Raw genomic sequence first — 25,055 nt, 5'->3', positions numbered from 1 at the left:
TGGTGGTCAATTATGAACCATTGTATACAGTCAGTACACAAAATGAAGATTTATCCTTATTACAGTTTGATTTCATGACACCAATCTGAAGTCAGCATCATGGAAAAACACTTAATTATTTATTCTGCATGCCATTGCGCTGAAACTGTGCTGCGTCATACTGAATTTGTTTGTGGTTTTGAGAAAGAATGTTATGTGACGTAATTTGCATTTCTGGGAAAAAAAACACAGAAGCTACTTTGTGGCAATCAGTCAAGAAGTAGTTTACATGTTACTGAAAAGAAGCTGCAAATCCCCCCCAAAAAAACAGAAAGAATAACACAAAAATGTTTGTATTCACAAAATTTAGAAACCACCTTTTCACAAAAAATATGAATATCCTGAACAATTATGAACAACTGGAAATGTCTGAAGAGAAGTAAGCACAATTTTAACAATATTCTGCATGTTGTTAAATGTTTTGTGTCTTTGTAGATCCACTGTGATCTGTAAGTTGTAATGCACACATGTAGATGCTAAGGTGTGGCATAATATTATTAAAATTCTTGTTATTATTAAAATTCTATTATTGAAAATCTTGAGAAATTTCATGTTGTTCATGTTATTCACAGCTTTTTAAAGAGTAGTTTGTGGAACTTTATATGTTCCTTAATGCAATTTTCCTTTTTTCATTACACTGGTCAACAACAAATTTATTGTTTAAGTTTTTTGAGCTGATTTAGGATAATTTTGGTGTGCTGAATCCAAAAATCACATTAATTTTGCTCAATCAGGTCAACTTTCTGAACTATGCTACATATTGGCTTTTGAACATTTTGGCTTACATTTATGGGCATTTTCACATCATATGATACAAAATTCCTTCATATTTCTTGCAATAAACGAGTTCTGAAGATTTTACTTTTGCCAATTTATGATTAATGTTTTTTTTTTAATATTACAGGTGAATGAAATGGGTTCGACTAGAAGATCTTGCAAAAATAAGCCTGACGTATTCTGCTACATCTGCAGTGAATACACCATTGTACCTAACAGGAATCCTGTTAGAAAATGATTTTTTTTCTCTTAAAACCTATTTTGGGTGAGAACTATATAAAAAAAAATCAACTGATAGAGTCACAAAAATGTAATCAATTCTGTGAGAAGATCAAATTTTTCAAAATCAAATTTAGCAAAAAAAAAAAAAACCCTGACCTGATTGAGAAAAACAGATGTCATTTTTTGGATTTAGCGGTGCAAAATGGTCCTAATTCAGTTGAAAAAACCTAGACAACTTGCAAAAAACTTTTTTTTTTGTAACCCAGTGTTATAAAACATAGATTAGATTTTTGACATCATTTATTTATAGGTTATTATGTTATTATTTTACTAGTGCTGTTGAGACCATATTAGGCTGAATGTGGCCCCTGCACCTAAAATGAGTTTGACACCTCTGTTCTAAAGTAATGCTACAAAGAAATATGTTCTTTCCTCCACAGCACCGCAGCACTGCAAGAGAAACTGCTGTGCATTTTTAGACTCTAGATATATATAGCCCGTTTTTTCCGTGCAAAACTGTATTTCACGCTTCAGAGGCTCGAGCTGTTCCGGTAAAAATAGACTTGGCGCATAAATATAGGTGCAATGAAAAGGGTCGCACACGGAGCCACAGACACCCACACCAGAAGCGGATCATCTCAGGTGTGTGGAAGGTGTGCATGGCAGAGCAAATGAGCGTGGAGTGGGAGAAGGAAGTGATCTCAGTGTGAGTTTAATGACGCGTTCAATTGTTTTGTGACAGCATCCGAATTCTGAGCGACAAAGTCAAATAGGCATTTACATGAAGTTTACTGTGCAAACCCAAAGTATAAATATGTAAGCTAAGGTTTGAAGGTTATCCAGCACACACGGTATATAAAAGAGTATAACTGGAAACGATTTGCAGATGTTAAATAATATTGTTCAAGTGACCCATTTTCTTTAATACACCCTGGTGTTTGATTCTACAGTAACAGTTATGCAAATTATATTGAAATGCATAAAAATGTGCATTCCACAGTCGTATCGTGACACATATTTTCACAATAGCAAAACAGGCGTCCAAGTACTAAGAGCGCGAAAGTTGCTACACTACAGTTTTACGAGGATCAGTGAAAGCAGCATTATTTCCTGTTGAAGGGATTTATCGTCTGTAGAAGCCATAGTAGGCAGTTTAATGTATTTTCCTCTCAGGTATTTGACTGACAGACTTTATAAAACTTCTTTCCTGAGCTATGGCACCGTAGAAAGCTTTCTAGCAATGTTTTGGGAATATTTTGCCGCGGCCGGACGACTTGGAAATTCAGCGGGCTCCGCGAGCGAGGTAATGTTAGCAAACAAGCTAACGTAAGCTAGCAGAAAGCTAACTTACAGTTAGCAAAGTAACGATAATGCTCTGATTTGTCTTTTCTCTTCGACTGTTTTGACTCACGATCAATACGACAGGAACGTTTAAGTCCCGTCGTGTGACTTTAAACCGACGGCAGAGAATTGATAGTGTTTGTAGATGATAACGAAACTAAGGTTTTCATCAACAAGTGGTCTTTTATTTTGCTCTGTGTGGGTTCCTGGCCACCTGACAGCACAAACCAGTCTCTTCACGGAGCCCGTTTGTCAATAACACCACACTTACACATGTTATATCACTGATTTGTCCTCGCTGGATTTATCTTTGTCCTCCATAGATAGCGTTTGCTGCTAATGTGAGGCGTTACATAACGATCATTGGTAATCTTATTCCCTGGCAACATTTTTGACAGTGTCCTATTTTTGCCCTGATATCACTGGTTTTAACATGACAGTTTGGGACAGATTGTGTGTGGGGGGGTGTGTCTCTGTAGCCCAGCAGCTCTGGATGATTCAAGGCAGATTTACTCATCTTCGTAAGAGGCTTATGCACACAAACACACATATTGACAGGCGCACAATTTCCACATGAGAAGCGACCGACACATACCAGTCATTGTTTGGATTCTTAAAACAGCAGTATGTGTCATCAGAGTGTGGCTCTGTAATGAAAATAGTCCATTAGGTGTTGGGTATTTAAGAGAAATATTAATCAGAAACCTCTTCTAAATGGCCTAGAGCTTTGTGTGGTGGGAAAAAAATAGTTAAACCCCCTCCTTACTGTTTTGAAGCTTTGTAGGTGTACATCAAGCTTACTGTTATAGCAGTACTAACCCATAAGGACCCAGTGAGACTTTTGTGTCAGTTCCCCAATGAATTTTTCTCTCAAGTTAACCTTTCCTAAGTGATTTATCACCATTTATTACATTTGCATCCTCAGAATTTTGCATTGTTCCCTGTGAAAATCATCTGTTTTCTTATGTTTAATTGATTGATCATGTAGATGTTAATAAAAGCTCAGAGTAAATTCAAAGGTTAGTGTATTGAAACAGAAAAAACAAAAAGAAAAGGTGACTTTTTCAATGAAATTTGTCATTAATTAAACATAAACTAAGTGTCTTCATCCACTGTCATTGATCCAAATCCATGGGTTTTACTGGTGAATCAGTGTTGTAGAAGATGACAGTATTCCCACGTTCACTACGGAGCCTCTGAACGTCCAAATGGGTCATATCTGATGACCATGAAAAGATGACAAGCTGTATTTTACACCAATTATTTACATGTATTGATAATATTAGTGGATCAACAGTTTAGATCAGTAGATGGTTTTGGTCGAGAGTGTATGTTTGGGTCTTCATGGGTTTAGAACCTCCTTATAAAATGCATCTTAACATTATTTATAAAGTTATATAAACATTAATAAAAGCATCATTAATATGTTTATATACTGCTACCCATAAAATTGGAGTAATTGTTTTTTCAGACACATTCCCCTTGATATTCCTATTTATACACATCAGTTATCACCTTTGACCAGGTGCAATGGTAACATATGGAGGTAAAAACATTTTAATCCAACTTTTTGGGCAAAAGTGTAATTACAGAACATTTCTGAGCCCTTATAAGAGACATTCCAACAGATTAAAGACCACAAAAGTATGATAAAACAAGTGTAATGAAAGACTTGTTGAGTTTAACTTAATATGTCATTGTTAAAGCTTTACTAAAGTTTTATTTCTTTATTAACATTTGTATAAATGCTTATATGTAATCCTAAGCTACCACATTTGAAGTAAGACGCTTTATTATGGTTAAATCAGTTACTGAAAGTCAATGTTCTCTACCATTATAAGAGTTTTAAGGCTAGCACCTAAGTGTTTTCACACAGCATCTAAAGTGAAGAAACAAAGCGCTGCTGAAATTTATTTACCATTTTGCACTGAATAGATGGTTGGAAAGGAAGGTGTTGTTTTGGGAACTAACTTTCTTAAAATAGGGAGTTTCTTTCGCAAATTGAAAATTCTGTGTTGACTTCAGCAGAATTGTTTCCTGTTTCTTTGAGCTATTAAACATTGTAATAATATGGCTCCAAAGTTATCCAAAAAATGCACAACTCAACATCAACAAACCACCATTACAACACTTTAGTCTCCTACAAATTGAGGAAGAACCCTGGTGGTGCCTTCTTTAACCGATAACCCACTGAACTTTGGTGCATGACGCAGCTGAAGGTGCTTTTGTGAGCAGTGATACTTGCAGATCAAAGCTGTGATATCAGATAACCATCTCTGTTTACCTGTTTCTCGGAGGAAACTGCAACAAAACCCATCTGCTACACTTACCGCTGTGGTGTGGTCTGTACTCACAACTCCACTGTGTGTTTTAAGAACTGTGAATCGAGGTTCTAATAGTTCTGGATTTTTCATTATAGTTTTGTTTTATTTCGTTTTGACTTTTTCCACCTCTAATTCAGTTAGTTTTAATTACTTTTTAGGGCAGGTTTGCTAGTTTTTATTAGGTTTTGTTGTTTTCTAAATGCTTAGTTGTAGTTTAGGTTTAGTTTTTTCATATCTTTTATCTTCCTTGCTGTCATATTCAAACTAATCCCATACAGGACTCTGCTGCTTTTTCCCTACTTTAGACCCCATGTTGCCAGGTAGAACAGGGACGAGAAGTCGACTCTAAACGTCAACTGACGAGAAGTGACGGACCGTGAAGTGTCATATGGTGCCGCCAGCTAAAATTGCTCAAGCGAAATAAATCGGTTTCATACCAATCCGACATTGACAAAGGCAAAAATGAAGGGAATTTTATCCATAATTTTTGTGAGTTTTAGTTTTGTGAGCACACAATACAGTTTAAGTTAGTTAGCATTTTTCCTTTTAATTAGAGTTTTAATTCATTTCAGTTCACGAAAATGTTTTTCAATTCTAGTTTTTGTCATTTCAATAATAGCCTTGCTGTTAATACACAAGAGGTTAACCGAAAGGATGATGAAGTAACAGTAGATTGAAGAAAAAAAAAACTGATAGTGACTGAAAACACAGAAATGTCTGAAAAGAGCTTTGATTAATGAGAAACTGAATAATTGCTCAACTGATGTCAGTTCAATAAATGCACAGATAAATCTGAAACATTGATCATCAAACTTAAAGTAGTAATTGAATAAATATGGAACTGAACATTAATGTAATAAGAAGTTTAAGTTGGAGAGATTTTTGGTATTGGAAGTTCATTATTTTCCCCCAGTCAGTTCAGAAGCCTTATTTTTTTTAAGTATTTGTTGCTATTACTGGTGCTAACTTCCACAGACGATCTGTAAAATGCTCTGTTGCTCTATCTGTAGAATCCAAAGTTTCCTACAAAGTGCAAAGCTTTTATAACAACAGCAGGAATGAACATGAACAGCAGGATGTCAGTAGTTCATGACCTCCACAAGCAGCAGCTCTAAAACACCGCTGGACCTTCCTGAGAAGAAGGTTTCCTCCTCTTTCATCTCTCAGTTTCCAGCAGAACCAGGAGGATTGAAGACTAAGAGTGTCCCTACTCCCTATGAGACACTTTAATGGTCACGTAGCATTTGATATCTTTATAGGAACTCATTATACAGTTATTTTCACCTTGTTCTCCCTTTCGTGACTCCTAGCAGGAACCCTGTCATCTACCATCTGTTTTCATCTTCCCGAAACCTTTCCTGTAGTGAAAAGAGGAACCTGTCACTGTTCTCTGGACATGTCATTACGTCACTCTTCAGACGTGCACCCAGCTGAGCTGACAGACATGAGTGTAGGAATATACAGTTAACAAAAGTTGAGTTTATTCTGAAATAGGACACATCCATGCTGGCGTTGAGTCACTTCCACATTCAAATTGGAATCCTGTCTGTACTTACTTTTGGCAAAAGGGGGGGAGGCACTTTCCAGAGTGTATTTCGTTTGCTTTGGACTTTTCTATACTTCTTATTTAAGGGGATGAGGTAGTCATTTTGGTCCACACTCCAATATAGTAGATGCAGTAATAAAAATAAGAGTCGGTTTTATTGGCCAAGTTTTTGTTCACGAATGAGGAATTTGACTCCTGTTTGTCCTCCAGTCTCACATTCTATACAATAACTAGATTATTTAACAAAAAAAGTCTATAATATAAAAGTTTACAACTAGTATAAAGAACATAAAGGTGCAAAGACTATAATGCAGTATAAAAGATTATAGTCCAAATGCAGGATGGATGTTTTGGTGCAAATATATTGCACCTAAAGTCCTGTTGTATAAACAAGATTTTTGTGTTACTTATCATTAGTAACAATTTTCATGAGCTGATGTTGGTAACTGTCATGATCAATGCCAGTAATAAACATGTAATGAAATATGTTAAATGAATCTCACATTCCTCAGATTTTATCCCATCCTTTCAACAAGCACTTGGTAATAAGTGAAAAAATGTATTTTTTTTTAAAAACCAGATTTATTAAAAGTCATCTAGTTCATCCTTTGATTTTCTGTCTTTTTCTGGGAATCATAATGGTTGAATATTGCAGCTGCTGTTGCGTAAATAGATTTTCTGTGAATTTATCACTGAATGAACGTCATTCCTTCCTATACAATGTGCAGGGCTTTTCATTTTCATTGCCACAGAGTTGTGTTGTGCAGTTCCATAAAGCATGATGTGAACAAGATGCTTGGCCTTTAGTTGGACACTAGCAATTGTTCTCAGAAAAATCCAGTGGTATTTATAACAAACTGTATTTTTCCTACAGTTTTTCCCCGCAAAAATGTGTCAGTACATGTAATATAACAGTTCCGTGTCATAATAGCACCTTTTTACATGTTCTTTGTCCTCTGAAACCTGTGGAGAAAGTCTTAAATAACGTAGAAAAAAATGAGCTTAAGTAATCAAAGGTGCTTAACCTGATGTAATATTATTAAAACCGCTCATTTCAGCAACGGGCATGGTGGCATGTTGCTCCTGGAATGCATGGACCACATTATGGAAGCGTGTTTTTAGCAGAAGGTGCATCTGGTTCTGAAAAACAGCCACATATTTTTGGCTGTAACTGTTTGTAGCAGTCACACCAGACTTGTGCTCGCGCTGCTTGAGATCCCAGACTGTGAGTTGAGAACAGACTGTGGGCTGATGGGATTCTTTGGCTCTTCAGAAATGACTCATTGGAGCTGTTGGCTTCAGATTGTGTGTTCTTCGATCTAAAATAACACTGTTTTGTAATCTTTATAGTGGAGTGACAGTAGAAACATGTATTTTGTTTTGTCTTACATATGTCTTTCTGATGATTTTGTTCCTCCTTGTTTTTTCTGTTTTTTCTTCCAGTGAGAGACATGGACAACTCTGTCACCCTGTGGCAGTTCCTTCTCCAGCTCCTACTGGACTCCAGTAATGAACAGCTGATCTGCTGGACCAATGAGGAAGGGGAGTTTAAGCTGCTGCAGGCGGAGGAGGTGGCCCGGCTGTGGGGAGCCCGCAAAAACAAACCCAACATGAACTATGACAAACTCAGCAGAGCTCTCAGATACTACTATGACAAGGTAAATGCATACAAGACCTCCCCAAGAATACGCAACAGCAGCCTGTCCTCTCCACTGCATTTTACTTCAGTTAGTTTCCAACATTTACACATGAACAATCAATACTAGAGCAATACTGTGTCATTTATTAGTCAGCTGTTAAATTAATCCAACACACTCTGGTACCTTACCAGGGTTCTCGTGGGGTCTTAAAAAGTCTTCAAAGTCTTGAATTTATAAATCTGCATGTAAGTCTTTCAAAGGTATTCAATTTGATTAGAGCTGCAACAAGTACTCGAGTAATTCAAGTAATTCCAGTACAAAAACTCCTCAAATTATTTGTTTTTGCCTTGAGTACTCATTTAATTATTAATTCCATTGAAGTAGCCACTTGAGTTCCACCCCGGGGATCGTGTTCTGCACGGACTGTAAACAGTGACGTACACAACTCGGAGTCAAAAAGTTGGTGCTATGGAAGAGAGCGAGGAGACTGTCCGCAAAAGGCAGAAGATGTCCAAAGTTTGAGATCACTTCAAACTTAAAAAAAAAAATCTCATGTAATCTATGAAAGGACACATCTGAAGCCAGCACAAGGCAAATGCCCGTCTTCCACTCAACTGTGGCCTAACATTAGCCGATTTAACGTGATTGCAAACTGAGAAACACAGCAGCGCTGGTTAGAACGCAGGCTTTGCATTTGTTGTCATCTATAATAATGAGTTTCGATGATGGCTTGACGATGAAATCCAACTACTCAATTAATCGCTGAAATATTCCACCTGTTCCAACCCAATAATTCATACTAAAATTAGGAACCAATTATTGCTAACTTTGGAGCCCCCAGTGAGAAATGGAATGTAACAGTGGGAGTGAAGGTGTTGGAGTAAATCAATACATTTTCCTATATTCTAGGAGTCACAAATTTTTGCCAGTATGGCCGTGAAATGGGCATTGAATTCTGTTTTAAATAGTCTTGAAAAGTTCCTAAAAAGTCTTAAATTTCGCTTATAGAAACCCATAGGAACCCTGCTTAGACACCAGTAACCCTTAATTATATTGCTTTTTGTCCCTTTAGTGCATGAAATATCGATGCATCCCAGCCCTCTAAACTGTTTATTGACATCAGATGTTGGAGTTTGTGGGCAGAATGATGTCAGAAAAAAGAAAAATGTGTCCCAGACTGGTTGGATAGGCCACAGTGTGGTTAATGGGTGGAACTACTGTTAAAGTCTTAGTTCACCGCAACTGATTTCATTTGCTATCTGTACTCACAGCCGAGTCTAATAACTTAATCTCTTTAAAGTCTTTTACGATGGAATGAATTAGTCCCATCAATTGCGCAAAAGTAAATTTAGCAGAGAAAAAGTCAACATCTGCAATGTACAATCACTTGCATTTCAAGCCTCCCACTCCTGTTTCCTCTCAACCTCCCACAAATACCACACAACACAATCCAATACACAAGTCATATGTTTAGGTTTATTACTGAGGTCATAAAAGCCATGAAACAGTATTACATTTAAGAGCGTGTGATTATTGTAATAGTTTACTGAAGGACATTTTAGACTTTTAATATCCTAAATGTAAAAGTGTAATATTTTTAAGTCTGTTTCCACCTTTTGCGGTTTCTATAAATACTGGGCATTTTGGATGTCTTGTAAGCAAATGTTAAAGTAATAGTTTTCTGCTGAACTAAAGCCAGATGTCTAAGGCGAAGAGAAAGAAATAATGATGTAAATATTTTGATAACTTCATTTGTGGCTGAGGTAGTACCGGGCGATATAAAAAAAAAAAAAGAAAAAAAAAAGCTGTGATTAAAAAATGTTTGATTATTTATTTCAAAGCTAATGGCTGCTTTTGAAAGTGAAAGTTGAAGAACCCAGACAGTTTTTGTGGTTTTATTTTATTCTTTATGTTCAGAACATGTCAAACATTTGAGAAATCTACAGGTTAGAGAATGTTCAAAACAATCAATACAAATTATAGTGATAAAATATTTGTTCAGCATTAAAATGTCTGTGTAGGTTCTCATTTGCCCAGCTCATCATTCTTCTTGGTAGTTCTTCTTGGTTCGACTGAACTGGTTTAGCTCTTTTGAAAATGTTTCGTCTGTCATCCAAGAGATTTGTTCAGTTCTGATCTGAACAAACAAAAGGTTTTCAAAAGACCTAAACCAGTCCAGTTGAGCTGAGAAGAACTGCCAAGAAGATCAGCGTTAAAATATGTCATCATTACAAACATCATTTTTCCAAGTCTGTTGGTGTAAAACAAATTAAACCCAGGTGACAAAAGAAAATTCTGTTTCCATAATGATCATTAATCTGAAAAAAACTGTGAAACAAGGGTTTAATGCAGACTTTGTCATGAGTTAAAGTGGAGGACTTTACTGACTGCTGTCATTGATCAAACAGTGTTTGCAGAGTTTACTGATTGGCAGTGGCAAACAAATTCCCACGTCGTCCACTCTAGTCTGTAACCAATGGTAGGTAAGTTATGTGCTTTTTACTGAAATTGGTGGATAGCCAAAGCAATTAGTCAAATATGTGAAAAACAAAAATTACATTTGAGCATCTTCCTTCTTTTCGGGAATAAGTTTTATTAGCTCTGCTCCTGAAAAGCTGAGCGCGGAATAGACATCAGCTCTGAAGGTGCTTTGGGGTACAAGCATCCTAATATTTCTTTACAAAACATGAAATGAGCCTCAGTCTAACGATGTGACATCCAAGTATGTATGAGATCAAATGATTGATTGGGAGCAGTAATTAAAGCAATTATAAAACGCCTGGTTGCATCGCAGCCTTTGTTTGGAAGTAGCAGCTGGAGACTTGGAGGACAGTTTCCTTCACACAGCTGCTCCAGTAAACACAAAAACACAAGTTAATTGCATCACAGTACAGCTAAGGGGCAATATATGAGATTAAGACTCAAAAATAAACGAGCTCCAACCATCCACAGGAGCACAGTATTTTAACAGAAAGTTGTGGTGTTGGTTCCCAAATAAGGAACTGCACTGTCCCTCTCAAAGATCTCTGGCTTGCCCATCCTGCCTTCCACCTGTTTCTAGAATGTCTAAAAAGTAACCTTGTAAACAGCAGAATCTGATGTTTTATCAGATAACAGCAGTAATCTGATTATGACAAATCAGATTAACACACTTGGATTTCTCCCCAATACTCCAGTGTCCAGTGTCTTCCTGCATGTATACAGGCTAATCGGATTTATTTGTTCTTTTACGTCCACACATGTGTAAAGACGATTAAAATCACAGAGAACAGAAGTTACAAAGTCAAACCTAAGTGGAAGACAATAACAGGAAGTTTGTACATATGTACGCAAATAGACCAGAGCGTCTAAACCAGGGTTTTTCGATCACATGTCTTAAATGGCTCATATTTTGCTAAACCCACTTTTATTAGTCTTTGGTATATTTATTTGTGTATTTGGACCCTAATAGTTCAAAAAGTTTGAATTTGTGACACAGAGGCAAACCACACCCACATTTTTTAGTCCTGTATGAAAATTACACCTTTTTGGAAAGATGTTGGAATAAAAATAGAACAGGTTTTGGGTTTTTAAATTACAGTAACCCACTTTACCATTTTTGTTAGGAGATCTTCCTGATGATTTGACAATAAGTGATAAATACCTTCTAAAAATCTTTGGTGCTGCAGCAAAAAAAAAATCCCTTGTAAATGGCTTCAGCTTAATCCACCAATGCTGGTTCAGACTGGTTGAACATTGTTGATGAAATTCACAAAATGGAGAGATTAACATTTATGCTGAGGCTGTAAAATGAATTTTACAGAATAAGGTGGGGCAAATGGATTAGTTTTTTTTTTTTTTTTTAATACAATTAGTGTGTGGTTTATGTCATAGTCCTGTGGAATGCCATATAAATTGCTGCTCTAAACATTATATTAATTAGGTAACTTGACTGCTATTTCATAACTGCAACCTAAATTATCATTACTATCAGATTGTGACTATTATCTGTTGCCGATTGTTGTTTGTTATGTTCTGTATGACAAAATGATAAATAACTAATAAAAACGTGTCAAAAAAAAAAAGTTTGAAATTGAAACCTCCAGGTGCTGCAAAACTATCTTTGTATTCATTTTGGCAAAAATCGAGTGGATTTCTGCAACCTGTTTTAATTCCTGCTTAATTTGTTACATCTATAACTAGTTCTGTCACAACATTTGCACATATCAGGTCCAGACTTCAGACGAACATTTCTCCAGTTCGACATAATTGTTTATCAGCAGCAGCGGTGGAAGTCCATACTGAAAATATGTCCAAACTTGGAGCCCATTACCTAAAATGTTCAGTTGTTGGTTGAACGGGACAGAGCAGCACAGCCAACAACCTGGAGGAGGTGGAGCCTTAAGTGGTTCATTTGCATTTAAAGGGCCAGCGCTCCAAACCACCTTTCTGGTGTCATTACTCAGAAATAGGGTTGAAGATGGACCTGTGGAGTTGAATGAATGAAGAATTCAGACCCAAGCAGAGCCTTTACAGTTTATGGAGACCACAGGGAAGTGTTTCAAAATGCCTAATTCCATTTAAAAACAGCAAAATATCACTACTTTAAGTGCATGTAAACATGTCAGATCTGATTATTACAATTATACGATTTCTCCCAGTTATCGGACTTTTACGGTCATGTAAACAGGCTCAATGATGCTCGGATCACGTGTTAAACAGGATCGGTGGGTCTTTTGGAGGCCTGCTGTTTTTCATGTAGTGTTATTTATTTAACTATTTTATTCAAATTAAGAGATGAGAAAGGGTGAAATATTGTCATATCTCTTTACATCCCAAAGTGTTGAGCTGCTTTTTTACTTTCATGCGCAAGAAAATCCCTGTAATTCACTTTGTAAATTGCCTGTTTTTCAGATACTTTTTAGAACTGCCAAATCAGTGAAAACAGTCAAGTTGTAATGTCACAATACTTCCATTTCATACGACACCTTCAGGCATCAAATTTTCGATTTCATTTAAATAAATATAAAAAAGCAAGAGCTACAAGCTTTTCTTGGAAGGTGGAAGAGAACAGCAGAGGGAACTGTAGTAAACACAAACTCATAAGTTAGCCTTTTTTAAATTTAAACAGTATTTTTGATTTCTTCCTTAGCTTTAGAACAAGTCTTTAGAAATACATAACCTAATCAGATAATCTTATAAATGAAATAAAATCAATAATACTGATAGAAGTGGTCCAGTCAGTTGTAATCATTACATTTTTCAGCATTTAGGATTTTGGTTTATTTTGTCAAATCCAATTCAGTGGTGTATTATCCATGCTCTGTTAGCTAACAAACCAAAGTTGTAATAATATGATTTTAGTGCAATGTTCAGTTAATATTAGGTTGAAAAATTCTACCTCATGGAATCTGTAGGCTGTTTTCTTTGGCTATTATTTGACTGGCAGTGGTTTCATACCCAGAGTCAGAGGCAGCAGAGGTGGAGGAGCAGTGAAACATCTGAGTTCAGAAGAGGGAGAACATTTTAACAGTGCGAAACAGACCTTTGTTAGTGAACAGACGTCCTCTGCATCTCAATACATCAACCACATCTTTGACAGAACATGATACTGTCAGTTCTTCAGCCGCTATTTATGATTTGAGTTGATTTTTTTTTTTGTTTTAACTAAAAATAGGACAAATTACCCCTTTTAAAGTCTGTACGTCAGTGACATATGGAGGAGCGGCAGAGTGCTGTCTGTCTCCAGTTCTGCCTGTGGTTTGGCATAAGTGCAGCCTGACCCTGTGGGCGTTCGGTGCTGGGCTGCTCTGGTATGTTTGGCTGCAGTGTTCGTGGCTGCTACTTTGGTACAGACAGGAAGGACAGCGAAGTCCCACGCATGAGGCTTTTCTGTGGTCTCATTCTACTGTTTTTATTGCTACTGCCTCTCTAGAGGCATACTGTGTGTTTTTATTCTCACTGAACTGTCAGACTAGATTTTTTCTACTTTTTTGATGAATATAAATGTAACATGTATTTTATCTCTGATTCCATTGTAGAACATCATAAAGAAGGTGAATGGTCAGAAGTTTGTCTATCGCTTCGTGTCCTACCCCGATATCCTGAAAGGAGATGTTGCCACCCGAACAGAGGGTGGAGATGCAGCTGCTGGGGGTGTCCCCACCCTGTCAAGGAGAGGAGATGGCACCTTACAAGAGGTGGAGTCAGCTGATAGAAACAAAGTGGGAACCAATACTGTTGCTCTGGGCTCGAGCAGCAAGCAATCCAACCGTAATGACTATATCCACTCTGGCCTTTACACGTCCTTCACTCTCAACTCGCTGCAAAATGGACGCCAGCTTTTTAAGTCAATCAAAATCGAGAACCCAGCAGAGAAGCTGGCAGAGAAGAGGGTTCTGAGTGCTGCAGCCCAGAGCCAGGAGGCCTTACCTCAGCCACAGCAGTCCACTGCACTGCCGTCCGTCATCAAGTTTGGGAACACGCCTCCAAAGCAGGCGCCAGCCCTGTCTCCTCAGGTTGCCATAGAGACAACCCCGATGTCCAACCATATGGATCCTCTCCAGGTTCCACTGCCAAGGCCAGAGGACATCAGCGCACACTCCACCCTGCCATCACAGCCTGTCTATACATTCGAACACATCCGCCCAGCAGAGCCTCCCTTCAGTTTACCAGACCTGGCTTCAACAAGCCCCTCGCCCAGCCTCGTCCCAGACTCGTCCCAGGAGCTGGTGATCGACAGCGACATGGAGTCTGGATCCTCTCAGCCTGCAGACTCTCAGGCATCAGAGACAGTGGACACTCAGGCAAAGGAGAAGGTGAGAAAATGTACAACAACCACTAACAGGATGTAGGCTGTTGGAATAATCCTTTATCTCAGTCAGCAATCTCCTTTCATCCGCTGTCTTCATGTTACAGTTTTAAAAGCTCCCACCCCCATTATGTGAAAGAACAATAACCTCCGAACTGCACGAGCTGCAGCTACATGCTGAAAATAGCAAGTTCGACAAAATCATGCATCTTATGTGGCAGTGATTTAGTCATTTTAAAAGCACAGCTTGCCTCCATCATGTGGACCCTCACCCCCAACACAAGTTTACAAAGATCACTGCATCCTCAGTTATGATTTATTGTAATTAATTTAAAGAAAAACAAACTGGCAAAACAAGTAAAAGAGTTTCTTCCTCTATTTCTGAATATTAGTGGGTTCAGCCAGACCACAGTTTGAAGATTTGTCTGAATATAAGGCTAGTATCACTTTAGACACGGCTGATAGTAATAGCAAAATGTATTTATTTTACTTATTTACTTACTATTTGTTTCTTTACTTTCTTTCTTAATTTTTCCTTTTATTCCACCTTCATTGGTTTAATGCACTTATTGGAAGATGAAAAAACCATTTTGAATAAATGGGGACATAGCAAAAAAAAAAAAAAAATTCCCTTTATTTTTCTTGCAAATGAACAAAGAAATAACATTACCCCAATCCTGGCAGAAAAATCCAAATCCTCACATACAGAAAATACATACCTAAAAGTAATTACCACAAAATTGAGGATTTTCTAGACGAGTAGAAATTGTAAATAATAAATAAATGAAACTAAATAAATAAAATAAAATAAAATAAGATGACAACGCAATTATAAAATCAGACCATTGTAGTGTACAATTGTAGCACAGAATAGGAAATCAAGTCATACAGAGCTATGGTTTTTCAAGAAAGCCATATATGGACCCCATGAACAGGCAAATTTCTTGTCCATCTTTTTAAAAATATATGTCAGCCTTTCCAGGGCAAGACTAGCAGCCAGTTCTTTTATTCACAAACCAACAGAAGGTATGTCCATACTTTTTCATAAAAGTCCAATTATCTGTCTGGCTTGTAAAAGTCCAAAGTCAATGAGTAGTGAGTGCTGTGAGGTTACAGCAAAATCTGCAGGATACATGCCCAGCACACAAAGTTTAGCACATGATGGGACTTCCTTCCCAACTACAAGGCTTATACATAACAAACATTTAATTCACATGACTCATCAGCTTTTTCCCCAGTATGTTCCTGAATATTCATGTCAAGTGTAAAATCATACCTGGTCCAATCGTTACCTGTTGACTGATGAGGAAACCAAATTATTCCTAGGTAGCACTGGTACAGTGTAGCAGGATATTTTCTTCATTTGTTCTTTTCATTACAGTCATGCATATTGTAGTATATATCACAACTTTCTGATAACATTATGCAGCCCACTTTATTTGCACCAACTAGTGCACAGGTGTCAAACATGCAGCCCGGGGGCCAAATCCAGCCCGCCAAAAGATCCAATCCGGCCCGTAGGATGGATTTGTCAAATACAACAATTACACTGAAAATATTAACAATTGAGGATGTCAAAATCATTTTCATTCAGATTCCACATACAGACCAATTAGATATCAAGTGGGTCAGAGCAGTAAAATATTATCATATTAAACCTATAAATAATGAAAACAGCAATTTTTCTTTTCGTTTTAGGGTAAAAAAAAAAAGTAAAATTACATGAAAATGTTTATATTAAAAAACTGTTGTTTTACAAAAAATGTGAATAACCTGAAATGTCTTAAGATAAGTAAATGCAATTTTACCAGTATTCTGCCTGTTACTGTATGTTTAGTGTATTTGTAATTGTAATGTAAGTTGTAATGCACGTGTGTAAATGATAAACTGATCATCTGAGGCATAATATTGTTAAAACTGCAGTTTTTCTTAAGATGTTTTCAGTTGTTCATGTTATTCAGATTTTTATAGATGTAAACATTATCATAATTTAATTTTACTTTTTTCACTGTTATTATTTTACTGGTCTGGCCCACTTGAGATCATATTGGGCTGAATTTGGCCCCTGAACTAAAATGAGTTTGACACCCCTGAACTAGTGGATGGAAAAACGCTGAATTCTGGGTTTTATTTTCTGTATTTTTTCCACTACATTTCAAAAGGAAACTTCAGATTCACTTGCAAGTTTTATGGGAACACATGTCTCACCAAGCACGTTTCACTAATTATATGAAAATCTAATGTTGAAACTGACACATGTATACGTGATTGTCTCAGGACGTGGACAGTGGAACAGTGTCTGCAGACGAACCTGTTCTTGTGGACACTGATTCATCGTCCATGAGCAGCGGCGCCACCACTCAGAGCTCAGGAAAGACTCGGAAGCCCCCCAAAATCCTGCAGATCAGCCCGCCGGCGCTGTTCGTCACCACCTCTGACTTCTCACCCATGAACCTCTGCAGCCCGTCACTACCTACTGCCTCTCTGACACCAGCAATGCTGCAGGTGAGAGCAGAACATGTGTCACAATCAGATAATTACAGTCAGTAATTAGTGCTCATCTTTTTTCAGTGACAACATTCTTCTATTATTTTCCGGATTGCTGTTCACTGCTGTTAATAACCAGCCGTTGCTATGGATACAGTGTTGATCATAGACTCTCGAGATAATATTTTAATTAATACTTGTTCTCACATGTTGAATTCTTTCAGAAGTTGCAGTGTTTTCATGTTGGAGGTTTATTTCACAGGATCTTGTTTTAGATAATGTCTATGTACTTACTGATCCTTATCAAAGGAATATTTTTAATAAGGAGCAGGAAAAACCGGTTGAATCTACCACTTCATTTATCAAAACACACAAAGCGTATTGCAAGAGACTGTCTTTATACAGTCGTGGGAAAATTTATTCGAGCACCCTTGTTTTCTTCAATTTCTTGTTCATTTTAATGCCTGGTACAACTAAAGGTACATTTGTTTGGACAAATATAATGATAACAACAAAAATAGCTCATAGTAGTTTAATTTCAGAGCTGATATCTATCCATTTTCCATGTTTTCTTGCTAAAAACCAAAATCACTTAAGTTCTTACATCAATAGATATGGCATTGCACTGACAAAAACAGTGCTTTTAGACATTCCGTGTTTTCTTTTCGGTCTGTTTTGGTCACATGATACACACAGGAGTTAGGACTGGATTGTATAACCACTATTTTTGATGACTTTTGATGGTCTAATATTTTTTTCCATGACTGTACATTTATATTTATGCGTTTATGTCATTTTACATCAAATTGATTCAGTTTTACATCAGTGTCACATAAAACTGCACGTACATTTTCAGGTGTGGAGTGTGTTTAGTTCAGATTTCTTCAAAAACATTTAGCTGTAAAAGAAATATGGCAAAGTGGACTAAATGTATTAATAGAGCCGTATATTTTCTCTTCTCTCTTCTTCTCTCCTTTTTCTTTTCATATCTTATTCTTATTCTAGGAAATGTTATTGTACTTTTAGAATGTAAGCCCCTTTTTATGCTGTAACCGTTCAGCCTGAGAAAACTTTCCCATATCTGTCATGTGTAACGGTTTTCTTCCAGTATATTAGTACCTCGTAATCTATGTGATGTTTTACAGGGTGGGGAAGCAAAATTTACAATGAACATTTATTTTTTTTTTCTCAGCAGGCACTACGTCAATTGTTTTGAAACCAAACGTATATAGATGTCATAATCATACCTAACACTATTATCCATACCTTTTCAGAAACTTTTGCCCATATGAGTAATCAGGAAAGCAAACGTCAAAGAGTGTGTGATTTGCTGAATGCACTTGTCACACCAAAGGAGATTTCAAAAATAGTTGGAGTGTCCATAAAGACTGTTTATAATGGAAAGAAGAGAATGACTATGAGCAAAACTATTATGAGAAAGTCTGGAAGTGGAGGAAGCAACAAAAAACGTACCAAAGCTTTTATTAAAGCTCTCAAATCCAAAATCCTAAAGGATCCAACCAAATCCATGAGAAAAATGGCAATTGAACTTGAGGTAGACAACAAGACCGTTAGGAATGCAGTAAAATATGATTTGAAGATTTAAATTCTCATGACTTTCAATAAACTAATTGGTCATACACTGTCTTTCAATCCCTGCCTCAAAATATTGTAAATTTTACTTCCCCAACCTGTATTATGTTGGTCGTTTGTCCAGGACAACAGACAGAAGTGAGCTTCTCTACTAAATCTTGTGCATGCATCTTGTTCTTTGCAACTAATGCCAATACACACTGTTCTGTAACTAAATAAATAAATACAAATTCTATAAATTGCAGTCAGCTCAAAATATGGTTTGCAGTTGCGTCTTTCGAACACAACTTCAGAATAAAATTCGAGCCATTTACGTTTGCTTTAATTCTTAACATTTCTGTTAAGAATTTCACCTTCTGCCATTTAGCCCGAGCAGCAAATACACCGTCCACATATTAAATGCTCAACCTCAGTATGTGATGGAAAAATTCTCTCTCAAGTAGGAATTTAGATCATGCAGTTACTGACAGTTACAGAGCACAAGAACAACGTTTGTATAAAATGTGAGTCATAACTGTAGTATGTTTGTTGGCTTCAAAGAATAGAGACAGAACAGATGGGTTTCATCATCTATAACTGGTCGGAGGTGACGTTTGTGAAGCTCCTCATGTCCTGATCCTGGGCAGCAGGGGGCAGCAGTGCGGTGGCTGTTTTCTGTCTTTAATTGTTCTGTCTGCTTACTGTTTGCAGATCACATGACTATGTCTGCTGTTGTTCTGACGTCTGTTAGATCAGCTGGTTGAGACCGTGCTGTTTTTATTTTGGCGTCTCCAGCAGCTCAGGTTCAGTCATGAGATCTGTCTCAGTCGGCTGTCAGCTCTGGTGTGTTTCAGGTCCTGTTTGTGCCTCTGTTGTAGGGATGGGTACCTTTCACATTTAAACCCATACGGTACTGATACTCAGTAACTGGGAGCCGGTATACAACGGTGCCTGTTTTTGGTACTTTTTGTGTGTGTGTGTGTGGTGATTAAAGTCATTTTGTCTTTAAAAATAATAATAAAAACTTATGAATTCTGAATATTTATTTGTCAGCATCACAAGTAAAATAATGTATCATCAAACTTGAGAAAACTTGAGAAAAGTGTGTGGAGGGGAGGGCAAATAACTTAAAAATAAATGTAACATATATGACATTTTTCAAACTAAAGTATTACAAACTAAAACAAACCACTCCCTCTAGCATGAACTGTACTGCACATGCTTAGCAGTTCTTTTTCAGAAACACCAACATATCTACTTTTTCTGTCCAAAGCTGAACCCGCTCCACACTGACTTTTTTTTTTTTTTTTAATTGTTAATTCCTCAGCCTTCAGGTGTAGATTATGTTTGAGTAAGTGTTTCCTCAGGTTTGAGGTGTTGCCATGGCTGCCTTTACATTTAGCATCACAGCTATTGTCTTCGTCACCTTGACACCTCTTCGTCACATTCCTCCACTCTCTCCCTGACAAATGCAACATGAAGATGCGTTCAAGTACTGAAATGTGGTACCGTTTGACTTCACATTAATCAATACTCAGTAGTACTGATCGAATTCAGTCAATACCAATAAAAGTACCAAATTCGGTACCCATCCCTACTGTGTTGATCAACTGAAAGTGTTGATTCTATGAGACAGAAATCATCAGATGAGTTGGTTTCATTTAACAACTAATAGCCACTGTAGTTTGTGGTTTAAAATTCAACTTAAGCTTTAATTTCACAAAATGAAATGAATTTGGAACATCAAACGTTACTGGTGAGACAATGAGGATCATTCTGTATCTGAGGAAATGCAGATCATTTACCTGCTAATCACATTATGGACCAGTTAAATCAATACTATATTGATATCTTTAAATTATGTATTTACATTTAGATATGAGTAGGTTTTTGTACACACTTTGTAAAATACAGTATATACTTATATACTGTAGAATTAAATCCTTCTCTTTCCACCAGTGTAGGATCTGATAAAGAACAGCATATGCTAAAAGGATGACGGGATGCATGTGAATTTCAACACTTTTTTTTTGTGAGCAAGTTCATTTTCTGAATTATCTGCAGCCTTTTGTTTTAGAGACTGTCACGAACATGTCACTGTCACTGTCATGAACAACAGGGAAAGCAGAGCAAATACTCTGAATAAATAACTAATTACCTCAGTAAGTGGGCCTCTACCAAACAAGCCTCCACTGTTCTGAAATAAACGTGAAAATGTAAAAGCAACAGGAAACGTGAAGAGGCATATGTTTTTCAGGGAGCATTAAGTCTGGTGAAATGTCACATTAGAGATAAATTCTGTTGTGAAACTGGATCATCAGTGTTGAACCTTCCATCACAGCTGAGCTGCCTGTATATTTTTGTGCTCCTCCTCAGACTCCCACTCTGCTGCTGACTCCCAGTCCTCTTCTGTCCAACATCCACTTCTGGAGCACGCTCAGTCCGGTCGCCCCTCTCAGCCCAGCTACACGACGCCAGGGCGCTCACCTGTTCCAGGTTAGCACACGACTGTGTTCATCATCATCATCATCATCCTCATCATGTCCACCAAAAGGCTTATATGTAACATTTACAAATCAAAACATCAAAAACTATATTAGCTGTTCTTCCATCACTATGCATCAGCTGAACATCACCAGTATCAGTGGACTTTTATCATTTGTGTGGACACTAAACAATGAACCCTAAACCCTAAGCTTAAAATAGTCCGCCTGGACTTTTTTTTTCTTATTTTGACTCGATTTTTGGGTAAAACTACAAAAGACAACAGAAGTCCAGGGTTCCTACGCAAGTATGGAAAGTATGGAATTTGATTTTCTAAATTTCCAGGTCTGGAAAAGTATACAAAATGGAAGCAAATATATGGAAAAATATTCATATTTCCAGACTGTTACCACTGTTCTATTTTCTAAAACAGAATTATTATTACGGGTACTCCGGCTTCCTCCCACCATCCAAACACATACACTGATAGGTTAATTGGTTAATCTAAATTGCCCATAGGTGTGAATGTGAGAGTGATTGTTTGTCTCTATATGTTCAGCCCTGTGATGAACTGGCAAAATGTCCAGGGTGTACCCCGCTTTCGCCCGTAAGTAGCTGGGATAGGCTCCAAGCGACCCCCATGACCCTAGTGAGGATAAAGCGGGTTCAGAAAATGAATGAATAAATTAAATTATGAATATCTAAAAAAAAGAAATGGATTGATCTGTTTTTTAGGTGCTTGCTAGCGCAGCTAAAATGTTTGTGTGAGAGCACATACAGTAGGCTACGCATCCCAGAAAACATTGACAGTTGAATGCCCCGCCTTCTGCTCTTATCCTCCTCCAACCCATTTTAAGGCCCGCCCAGGTGTCGTGAAGTTTCGCTGCTGCTTTGATGGACAGGTGATGTCCACACACTGTTCATGAGTGAGATATTCAACATGCCTTGTATGATCACTGGCAGAACTCATAATGGGTGGATGGAAAATCTTCTTGACGACTGGCTCATAAATCCCACATATAAAGACTGGTTGGAATTTTTTTTACCAAGACATCTGGAAATTAGGGTCTGGAAAAAGTATGGAATTTTGAAATTTCAAATATGTAGGAACCCTGGAAGTCGGCATGTTATGTTGCATGTTAATTAAATAATCCGACTTTGATTTAAAATTGATTAATCGTGCACCCCTGTATTCTAGGAATTTGGCTGAAGTGTTACTTTACCCACTAGTGACTGGTGCAGCCTCATCCACAGTTTAATTCAGTGATGTGTTTGTTTTGTCAGTGGCGTTATTTCATTGCCTAATACTACTTTCAAATGAGACATGATGAACTTTGCATGACCTCGTCTTTCAGTGTCATTTTCTCTGACACTAGTGGTGAAAATAACTCTTCATATGTCCTGTCCTACCACGTCCTTTATTCTGTTGGTCTGTGTGTTTTTTATTTGTGCGCTCACACACTCTGTTGTTGGTTTTCCAGTTTCCCTCTGTCCTCACACCCCAGTTCCAGATCCCTGTCCACAGTATGGACGGGACCAACACACCCGGGCCCATCTCTCCGGACCCTCAGAAGACATAGGGTCCACGCAAACCCACGTCTGGTCCCACACAGTCAGACTCTACCCCCTGCTCCCACATGCAGGACAGCGCTGTGGGAGCTGCGTCACTGCCATTCCACACGAATCTGGTGCTTTCAAGTCCACTGCCACACTACAGGTGCACACATGGAGGGAGATTCTGAAGACGCGCGGGCAGTGGAAGCCGACGGTTGAACCCAACACCCTCAATTTGTTGTTTTGTTTCATTTACGCCCTGGAGATTTAATCCAAAACTGATGCCATGTTTCCTCACACACTTACGGATGCATGTTGTCTGGCTATTTGGGACCCACAGACAGAAAAACCAAATAGGTTTCCATGACAACCATCAGCGCATGTGTACTGGACCCTCGGCAGAGTCATTCTGCTGCACTTATGGACGTGCAGACCAGTGGGATTGCGGATAATAGAAACTTTCCTTTTATAGATTTCCCTTCTTTTCTCGTGTGACAGTGTTGCTGCCAAAAAAGACTCTTCTGTGTTGCGTTTTGCTCTCTTGTTTCTTTTCGTGCTCTCGTCCTTAACTTAATCTTTACTCTTGTGGAAGGGTAGCGCTTTAACCTGATAACCTGCATGTTTACCTGCAGCTCTTTTACCCCCCCCACCCCCAAGCGTCCAACCTCAAACTAAATGTCAAGCCTTTGCCTCAGCTGCCCTGGAGAAGGTTGGCTAACGACAGCCACATCCAGACTTTTACCTTAACTGTCTTATCGTGTGTGAGACATGGCCATAATACAAGCTGAATCTTAAACCATGCCTCTCCTATGACAGTTGTTTTAGCACCTGGTGTTCTACCGAGTAGAAGAGCCCTGAAAGCCGGAGTGGCCTGATCTGCTTTTAGTTTTTGAAATGAATGTAATCTAATGAAACAAAGTGAAGCCATAACCCTTTATCTGCAACAAGCACGACACTAATTTTATTTCTGCTCAACAATTCTATTCATATCTGATGAGACGGATCATGCATAAAGGTACATTATTTTTAGGAATAAGGAATAAGGCTTTGTTTATGGAGTAACTTTCCTGCCAAAACTTAAAACAACTTTTTTTTTAAAGAAATGCCCAAAGATTCACTGACAAACAGTGAAGATGATAAACTGCTGCAAATCATATTTCAAATACATGCTTCAGAAATAACTACATGTCCTTGATGTACAAAATAATGTGTCCTACAAAGACAAAAAAGATTAATGTGACAATCTTTCCGCTGTGATTTTCTGACAATTTGTGTAATTCACCCTTTGTAACACAAGGTGGCGCAATGGGTCAACATTAGCTTTACATTATAATTTCATATATGTAACAGTTTGCAGTTGGCTATAGTTTCTAGATTAAAATAAAAGAAAATTAGCATTTCTCAACTACGGATGAGGATTAGGGTTACTAGAAAAAAAAAGGTCTAATATTTATATTTTTAATGTTATTCTGACTTTGATCTCAGAATTCTGACTGTTTTAAATATTTTTTTTTATTAGTGTTCTGAGATTAAAGTCAATTATAAGAAAAAAAGGTCACAATTCTGACTTTTTTCTCAGAATTCTGACTTTTTCTCAAAATAATAATAAAAAAAATATATTGGACCTTAATTTTAATTATTTATTTTTTCCCAGTGGCCCTAATCCTCTAGCGTACTCAACTCATTTCAATTATTCATTTATTAAATGTATACAGTGCAAAAAAAGTTTCAGAAACAACTGAATACTAACGCTGAAACCAGCTGAGAAATGTTCACATTATAGTGGTTTTAATCCATAAAACCCACCTCTTTCCAGTTTCCATCCATGTGTTTAGAGGCCAGTCTGTACCAGGTCAGTATGACGGACACATTATCACATCACAGCGTCAGGCTTTGACACAAAAACAAAGAGAATGAAAGTCCAGGCAGCTACAGAGTTTATTATGCTAATAAGTCACTAATAAGATGAAACAGCACAAAATATCCTCCTGAGACCCAGCAATGCATTTTTATCCTCTGTAGGGGACATGGGTTTCAGTTTTATTGAAAGAATAAATAAATAAATGAAAAACGCTGTCCACTGCAAAGGAAACTCCATGAGAATTTTAAAAATGCATCTGAAAAAACTGTTGCATTGTGCTGTTTCTAATAAAGGCAATTATTTAATGTAAAAAAAAAAAGAGCAGCCAAAACTTGTACTTTCCTGGGTCTCAGGAGGATATAATGCACACAACTTAATATTATATTCTGTATTTTAACTAAAGGGTCCATTAATGTGA

At 37.5% G+C, this 25,055-nt stretch overlaps 1 protein-coding gene across 1 annotated transcript; it reads left to right on the top strand.

Annotated features, from left to right (window-relative positions):
* The first annotated feature begins 2,142 nt into the window (after positions 1–2,142).
* Positions 2,143–24,205, top strand: elk4 (ETS transcription factor ELK4). The gene is made up of 6 exons (XM_030135094.1): positions 2,143–2,341; positions 7,693–7,907; positions 13,910–14,686; positions 16,957–17,184; positions 21,115–21,234; positions 22,704–24,205. The coding sequence occupies exons 2-6, from the start codon at positions 7,701–7,703 to the stop codon at positions 22,800–22,802; spliced, it is 1,431 nt and encodes a 476-aa protein (XP_029990954.1). The 5' UTR covers positions 2,143–2,341; positions 7,693–7,700; the 3' UTR covers positions 22,803–24,205.
* The last annotated feature ends 850 nt before the right edge of the window (positions 24,206–25,055 follow it).

The sequence above is a fragment of the Sphaeramia orbicularis genome, chromosome 5 (genome assembly GCF_902148855.1).
Source record: "Sphaeramia orbicularis chromosome 5, fSphaOr1.1, whole genome shotgun sequence".
NCBI classification, from domain to species: Eukaryota; Metazoa; Chordata; class Actinopteri; order Kurtiformes; family Apogonidae; genus Sphaeramia; species Sphaeramia orbicularis.
Note: the sequence above shows the minus strand (reverse complement) of the source record. Positions and strands in the feature narration are given on the sequence as shown.

Excerpts from the sequence above, each read along its gene's own strand:
- elk4 (XM_030135094.1), top strand. The coding sequence starts at position 7,701 with ATGGACAACTCTGTCACCCTGTGGCAGTTCCTTCTCCAGCTCCTACTG. Across the intron at positions 14,687-16,956 it reads ACACTCAGGCAAAGGAGAAG|GACGTGGACAGTGGAACAGT; the intron begins GTGAGAAAATGT and ends TGATTGTCTCAG. Across the intron at positions 17,185-21,114 it reads TGACACCAGCAATGCTGCAG|ACTCCCACTCTGCTGCTGAC; the intron begins GTGAGAGCAGAA and ends GCTCCTCCTCAG.